General features: G+C 42.8%; 1 protein-coding gene across 1 annotated transcript in view; it reads right to left on the bottom strand.

Annotated features, from left to right (window-relative positions):
* COL18A1 (collagen type XVIII alpha 1 chain) overlaps positions 1–4,810 on the bottom strand; it is a 228,100-nt gene extending 223,290 nt beyond the window's left edge. Inside the window, exons 1-2 of the mRNA XM_061609743.1 lie at positions 4,495–4,810; positions 4,319–4,386 (exon numbers count right to left, since the gene is read on the bottom strand). Coding sequence (XP_061465727.1) covers positions 4,319–4,386; positions 4,495–4,511 — 85 coding nt within the window. The 5' untranslated portion in view covers positions 4,512–4,810. The remainder of the gene's footprint in view (positions 1–4,318; positions 4,387–4,494) is intronic.
* Between the last annotated feature and the right edge of the window lie 3,655 nt (positions 4,811–8,465).

Genomic DNA, 8,465 nt, shown 5'->3' with positions numbered 1-8,465 from the left:
AACCCATAAGGCATTCTCTGTTTAGAGATGAATCTCCGTCAAGCATTTTCAAATGATTTTCTGTTCCCACAAGATCCATGTCAGCCTAGAAATTGTCTAGAAATACTGCATACAGGCTTCAAAAAATGACACAATACAGTGAGCAGAATGCTGTGGGAATTGTATGTAAGGCACTGCTGTCCTTTGACAACAACTGAAGTTGTTTGAGTGACATCAGTTAACTTTATTTAAAATTTTACTTCTTTCTGTTCCTGCAACATATTTTTGTTGTATTTCAATTCGCTGTGATGCCTTTCATTACAGATGTGCAGTTAAAACAGAGTTTCCTAGCCTGCTAGTATTATATGTAATATAGAGTTCTGGTCAACCATCCAGGGTCCCACGTGTCTCACATACACTCTGGATCCAAATTCAGCAATACCACCATATTATACCGTACATGAAAGTAGTATTCCCAGGATTTATGCACTGGATCACTTTCTGCAGCAGAACACAGGGCTGATTTCATCTTAACACATTTTCTCTTTGTTTCATACACATTGCCTTAACAGACTGAACTTCCTTGTGTAAGGTGAATATTAACAATCAATTCAATTCATGCATTGATATACCAGTCACTGAATGAAGTTCCAACCAGCAAATAATGTGTGCATTTGGCTTCATATAAAACAGGTGGTGTTCATGCTCATATGAGTGGCATACTCCCCAAGGATCACATGACATAAAGTAGAATTGTGAATGGTACATATATCCATGTAGCTGTATATCAATCTTGGTTTTAGTTCAAGAGACTCAACTGGAACTCAGCATATACAAAGGAGCCATGAGTACAATCTGCATAAAAGGGTACCTATCATGGGAACCACTTACATGCTGGCTAGGGATGATGGAAGTTGGAAATCCAGAAACATCTGGAGGGCCACAGCTTCCCCATCACTGACCTTAAGTGTGTCTTCTTTACAAACCAATGGTAAACTTAGTATGAATGTGTTTTCCAAAGAATTTAAGTTTCAGCCCTGAAGACTTATGTCCTTAAAAGGTGACCAGCTCAGGTCTGGGGTGATTACTTGTTCAGCTCTGACAAGGGCAATGCAGCAAAAAAAACAGCTCAGCAACATTGTGCCAGTCAGCACCAGGAGCTTAGTATTTGTGTTAATGAAACCTGCCAAACAAATATGTGAAGTTCCACACTTTTTCTTCCTTGGATAAACTGCATACAAGGGGGGGGGGGTTGGAAAACCACATCTGGCCTCTGCAAACCTTCCTCACCTTGTCCTAACATGTTAGCTTCAGTGTAATCAAATAGATGTTACCCTCAGAAGTCAAAGAATGAACCAGTCCCAAAGCTCCCATTAAGCAGTGTTAAAGAGGTCTCCCTTCCCTTCCTCCCCCTTACCAGTCAATACAAGCAGGGTCTACATTTAATGGAATGTGTGCATTTGCTGACAGAATGTGTCACTCAAGGTTCCACTCAATGGCAGTACCTGTGGATCACACTTAAGCACTCTAGAGCTTTAAAGTCAAACAATGTTTCACATTTAATAGGTTAACTAATAGTGCAGATACACGAGAGTTTTATTAGCTCATGATGCATGAATAGCCAGAGGCATTTTAAAGAAATCTTAAAGTGTCCCAGAACACCTGCCTGGCAAACACTTACACTCACAAGGTTTCATTGACTTCAATTGACTACATTCTCATCCATGTTTATAGACCAGTTCCTATGCAAATAAAATAATACAGCAGTTATTCACCTAAAATGTACCATCACCTTTTATTAGCCTTGGTGGATTCTTTTAAAGGCTATCAATACCTAAATGTCTCTGGAGGCCTCTAGGTTTAAACTAACAGCAGGACACCTCAGTTTTCTTCAACTCTTGCTGCACAGCTGTAGAGCAGAGATCCTCTCACAACTTCTTCCGCATTTCATACTGACAAAGGTCTAAAATCTAGATTTCCAGTCATCAGGCTTGAGACTGAAAACGAAAAACATTCCACCACCTACCAGCTATAATCACTATGCACACTGCACTCAAAATATGTCACAAATATGAAGTGGAATAAATAGGAGCTAGCCTGGTATAGCATAGTGGAGAGGACAGCCTGGCTGGGAGTCCAGAGTCTGTGAGTTAAAATCCCTGCTCATGTCTCCTGGGTGTAAAGGGCCAGCTAAAGATCACCCCACAGTGAGTGGCTCAAGGGTTACATACCCTGCTACCTGTGCAGCTGTGGGCAAGCTGCATAGTCTCAAGGAGCCCAGTTGCCCCCAGCTGGCAGTTGCAGACAAGGAAGGGGCTGGTTTGTGCAGCTGTGGCAAGCTGAGCAGGCCCTAGCCAGCTGGGGAGGACTAGCCTCAGAGGGAGGCAATGGTAAACCCCCTCTGAATACCATAGGGTCACCATAAGTCAGGATCGACTTGAAGGCAGTCCATTTCCATTTCAGCCTAAAATACCAACAGAAAACCTTTAATTTATCCTGCCAACTCTAACTTGGATATTAATCCTACAGAGTCCCCAACTCTAAACAAATTTATGGCACATCTACATGGAGGACCTGAACCATATCCAATAACCAGTTGACCCACCCACACACCCCAAGTCCACATATGTCTGTAGCTTTAGCCTGTGCTGGTTTCCCACCTAACTGAGGCAATTGTGAGAGCCAGCAGGAGCTGTGCAGTCAGCATAAGGGGACATCTAATGCCACTGCAGGTTCTTCTGTCCATCATTGTATATGCTGGCTTTTTCAAGCTATATTTACTTCTGGCTGTGCATTGAGCTGAAACACAGGAGGCTTCTCTGTGAAGGTAATTTTAATCTGGATTTCAATGAAACCTACACAAGCAAAGCATCTTTTTAATTATAGCCTCAGGGCTACTTCCCAAAACTCAGCATTTCACAAGTGATGCTAAGAATGCCTTTTAGTCTGGAATGTGTCACTTGCAAATGCTAGTATTGCAGAATAGAAAACAGAAAAGAACCAATTTCAAAGTCAAAATGTACATAATATCTAGCCAGGATAGGTTTTTAATTCACAATACAGAAATGGGGAATGCAAAAAGCTATTTTAAGCAAGATGCTCATGCTGTTATCTAAAGATGCATTAAAACCCAATAAGAAAACTGTAATAAATATACTTATTTTTCATTGAAGGCATTACAAGGGAAACCACTGATCAGCATATTCACTAAAAATATATACTTATATATTTTTGATATAGGGGACTGCTGGTGTCTTCTCTAAGCTTGGTAGGAAGCAGCTTCTGGACAAATCCTTAGCCCTGAGCACAGTCTATTGCAGAACTACAGTTGAATAAGGTTTTGTGTATTTGTTTCGCATGACTGGGGACAGGGAAACACCTTTAAATCTTAAAAATACATGCAAAGCAGGGCATGTCCCTGAGTAATTAGCAAAAGCTCATTTGTACTGTAGACCAAAGCAATTTATTTCTGCTCCACAATTAAAAAACACACAACTGAATTCTGCTGCAAGAGAAAGTAATTCCTCATTGTAGTATAGCCTCTGAAGTAAGTCACCAACACAAGCAGCTTACTCTCTCAAAATACACCAAAAGAAACTAATTTCTCATTCTAGTATACCCAAATATAACAATAAGAATTATTTAATTCAGGAACACAAGTAGCAAACTCTTCTTTAAAAAAGGTGGACTTGGTACTTTAGCACCTCAAGTGCACGATTTTGGCAAGTCATACAGGATACCAATTCAAGATGGGGGTGGGGAACAGAGACCAACAACTCAATCCTAACCATACCTACTCAAAAGTAAATCCTATTGGTTTCAATGGGCCTTGGTTAGGATTACAGGTTTAACCTTAGAAATTCTACTCGTTTCAATGGGTTTACTTTTCAGTAAGCGCCCAAAAAGTAATCTCTGCCCATCAGAGACTTTTAAGAACTTCCAAGGCAACTTCTGGGATGGGGGAGGAGAAACATAAACAGAGTCTCAAAGGAGAAGCTACGATTGAACAGCGACTTCTCCGCCACCCCCTGTGAATTGGCTGCAAATATCTTGCTGGACCTCAGGGAGGCACCGAGCGCCTTTTGTGCGCTGACAGTCCCTCGGGGGGGGGGCGCCACCCGGGCTACAGAGACCCCATCAGCACCGCGGGTCCTTCAAGACGCGCATCCCGCCCCCCGACTAGCAGGAAAACTTCTCCCCCTGCCGCTGCTCACGACAACCGTGGAGGGACTCTCTTGCCCTCTTCCACCCCGACCCAAGTCCTTTCATTCAGCGCGGGGGAAGTAAAACAACACCAGCCGTCGCCTTTCCCCCCGCACCTCTCGCCTCGTCGTCTTACCTCGCTGTGGCGACGCGAGCGCAGCGAACAAGACAAAGAACCCGAGCAGGAGCCGTCGCGGGAGACACCTGCAAAAAGGAGCAACAGGTTACAAACGTTCCCGGTGGGACCAACGCAGACCCTGCCAGACCAGCCCCGGCCACCGGCGTTCCCGCGCTTGGCTTCGCCTGGCTCACCTGGCGCGCATGGTCATGCCTGCGCTGAGGCAAAAAGAAACAGCCGCTGCCTCCTCTTGCCGGGGCAGCAAGTTCTGATCAGGGCTCGCCTCCCACCGCGCGCTCACTTAGTCCGGCGGCCACGAGGTCCTAGCGCCTCCCTGAGTCGCGCTAAACAGGGTGCGCCTTGCGTCTCCCTTCGCAGCCAAGGGCTGGCAAAGGCTCGCGAAATCTGCGTTGCTACAACTAAAAGGCGGCGCTTCTGCTAAGATATTGGAATTGACCAAAAGACTCCTCTGCTTTCTACTCCAGCAAGGGCCAGCCACAGGAGAAGGTCTCAAGCAGGGTATGATGGAGATACTCGTCCCCAGTTCGCTGTCCCCAGCATAGAGTAACGGACACACAAAACCCGGAGGTTTATCCACACGTCACATCTCTCCATCCTTCTTTCAGACAAGCAAGAAGCATTATCACATTCCAGCCAGGCAAAAGCACTTGAGGAGGGTGCGGGGCAGTGCCGGGGGGGGGCGTAGCTGGGGTAAAGGGTGTGGACCGGGAGAGAGTCTCAAAGGCCTCATTTGACCCACACACACACACCTGAGGTTCCCCTCTCTACTTTAACGCCACCCATGGAAACACCTCGTGGCAAATTAATGTCATAAATTAATTTGCATTGTGTAATTCCTTCATTGATGAAACTGAGGTTATACTTTGGACACATCATGAGAAGACATGATTTACTAGAAAAGACAATAATGCTGGGAAAAACAGGAGTAGAAAAACAGGAAGGCCAAACAAGAGATGGGTTGATTCCATAAAGGAAGCCACAGACCTGAACTTACAAGATCTGAACAGGGTGGTTCAGGACAGATGCTATTGGAGGTCACTGATTCATAGGGTCACCATAAGTCATGATCGACTTGAAGGCATATAACAACAACAAATTCCTTCATTTGTCTGGTGCTTCCTACCAATCAGTTTCACTGGATCACTCCAAGTTCTTATGTTCTGAGTGAGAAAAACCCACAAATGTTCTTTCTTAATTTTCTTCATTCTGTCCATGATCTTACGTCACCCATTGTCACATTTTCTTATAAACTCAAAATGCCCACGCTCTTTAACCTTTCTTCAGAGGAACAATGCTCCCTCTTCCTAAGCAGTTGTTTGTTTCTGTGCCTCTCTTGCTTTGTGATCTCTTCTCTGAGGTGAGGTGGTCAGAAGTGTGTTTTCCAAATTATAGCTCATTAGCACCTGTGGGAATGCTGATGTCCCAGCTTGCACTTCATTTGCCATTCTGTTGGTCCATTTACCCAGCTTGGAGAGATTTTTTTTCATACTCCTTCTCACATTCTGCTTTGAATATTATTGTCCTGAATAATTAGGTGTTATGTGTAATCCTGGCTAGTTAGCTATCTGTTTTTAAATAATTTATGCATAAGTTAATTTACACATGTTAGGGAATCCCACTGTTTTCTCTCTCTTATTATGGAGAAGTGTTTCTATTACTATTACTACTACTACTACTACTACTACTAATTTATTAAGATTTGTTAGTTGCTTGTTACTGGAAGGACTTCAAGTGTCTTGCTAAAAACACAAATAAATATATTGTATCATAAAAATAAACTATAACAACAACCTCTATAACAGCCACAGGAAGCTTTGGCAGCAGTCTAATAACAAACAGTATCATCTTAGTCTATTAAAAGCCTGGGGGGGGAAAGATGCATCATTACCTGGCACCAAAATATGTCAATGAAGGCGTCAGGTGGACCTCACTGGGAAACTCATTCTACAGATGAGAAGCCACATTCTCTCTCTTCTTCCTTTCTCTTAGCTGATTAGTGATATACCCTTGCCCTCTTATCCCATCCCACAATACTTCTTTATGTTTCTCAGCCCAATACCCATTCTATTTACCTTCATTTTTTATTACATTATTGATATAAACCATTCTGGGACCTACCAATGAAGGGCAGTATACAAAACTCTTAAATAAATATTTGAACCACTCTCCCCTGGCCCCCAATCCCAACCTCTCTTACATCTTGAGCTCTCTTTTCATCCTTCAGAATACGTGTGCCTAGCTCCCTGACCTCTTTCCTTTTTTCTGCCTGCCCAAATCACAATTCCCCTGATGTTCCTAGGTTCTGTGTGAGATTTTTCCTAGCCAAATTAACTTTATTTCCAACACAGAAAAGACACGATCAATATTCTATTTTTGAGGCTCCTCAAAAGTTAAAATGTTCATTAATGTTCCATGACATCATAGCAACTCATCCAGTTATCAAAGGAGAGGGCTTGCAGATAGACTACAGCCTGTTAAATAAACAGAAGGTACTTATCATATTAAAATGGTGTACAGTTCAATGGTGCCCAGTGCCTTTGTTGGTGTCAGAACTCAGTGCTATAGGATGTTCTGACCTTGGGGCCTGAGGGTATGAAATAGTGATTCAGGTTATGGGCTGCCACCAACTTGGAATCTGGCCAGTGAAGGGAACTGCAGGGAAACCATCCATAGCAAGGAAGCTTCTTGACGGTAATACACCAGAGCTTGTTATATGGCTGGGATGCAGAACTTAAGGCCCTCCTGCAACTCCCATCAGGCCCAGCCAGCATGGTCAATGGCGAGGGATGATACGTGTTGCAATCCAGCAACATCTGGAGGCTATACATTCCCCATTTGTGTCAGATGGTATTGCCTGATCCCTAGATATCCTTCCAGATAAGGCTTACTCACTGATCTGAGCAGCAAGGGGACTCTATTGCTATTCCCTATGATATTCTAGGTCCTGGGGTCCTTCTGGGAGGAAGGGTGGAAATTTAATAGAAGGCAGGCCTGGTACTTTCTAAGAATGTTGTTCAGAGTTTTCACTCTGGGAATAACTATGTGTACTGATTTTTAGCACAGCCCAGAGCCTATTCCATCCTATTCAGCTGCTTCCAGCAATCCCTTTTCATGGCAGTAGCAGCATCACATCTGTACATCAGGCACATTGGATGTAGCGAGAATCATAAATATGGCAACCTCTCTGGCATCCTTTTATTTGGAAATGAAGTCCTGGATTGGCTGTGCTATTTATTACACTGCCATCTGTTGGCTGGGTCCTTCTTTTGCATATGTTTAAGGAGGTTCATTACAATTCTCCCTTAAAAGTTGGACAGACCCTACTAAGCAACAAAGAACTATCAGTAATATTCCCGTGTTATCTAAAGAAAAAGTCTGGACCAAACAAATATAGTTTCCACATTTTATCCACATGAGGTCAAGTAAAACACAGCTCTTCATGGATGTTCTGTAACTGTGAGATTTACTTCAAGAAACTTACCCAAATCTATGTTTACATGTATTTATTATATTTTCCTCCAAGAAGCTTGGGCTAGAACATGTGGTGTTTCTCTATCCATTTTATTCTTACAACAAGCCTGTTAGGCTGAGAGAAGGTGACTGGTTCAGGGTCACAATCAATACCAAATATAGCAAAATAATGTATCATCTGGTTTTTGCTTTTATTTTAAAAAATATCCAAATATTAGAGTACTTGATTTACTTTCAGTGAGCACCATCCAAAGAAAGATAGGAAAATGAATTCCTACCGAAATAGACAGGACTTGAGCAAGAGAAGCCCCAAACATTTAAATTCCATTGCTTTCAATAAGACTCAAGCATGTTTATATGGATTGCACCCACTGTCTTTTCATCATAAATCATAGGGTGGGTATGTCTAGAGTGAGTGCATTGGGACCTAAATCTATTTCAGCTTTCCAGATGATGGCAGGTTTGAATGCCACTCAAGCTGTTTTCACAAGTGATTCTGCTAGAGATCATTAGGAAAGGAACTGAAAACAATACTACCAATATCATAATGCCCTTATACAAATCTATGGTGCAATAGCATTTGTAATACTGTGTGCAGTTCTGTTCGCCTCACCTAAAAAACATATTTCAGTGTTGCAAAAAGGCCCAGAAAAGGGCAACCAAAATGATCAAG

The sequence above is a fragment of the Rhineura floridana genome, chromosome 2, assembly GCF_030035675.1.
Source record: "Rhineura floridana isolate rRhiFlo1 chromosome 2, rRhiFlo1.hap2, whole genome shotgun sequence".
Lineage (NCBI taxonomy): Eukaryota > Metazoa > Chordata > Lepidosauria > Squamata > Rhineuridae > Rhineura > Rhineura floridana.
This window is presented reverse-complemented; position numbering and strand designations above follow the sequence as displayed.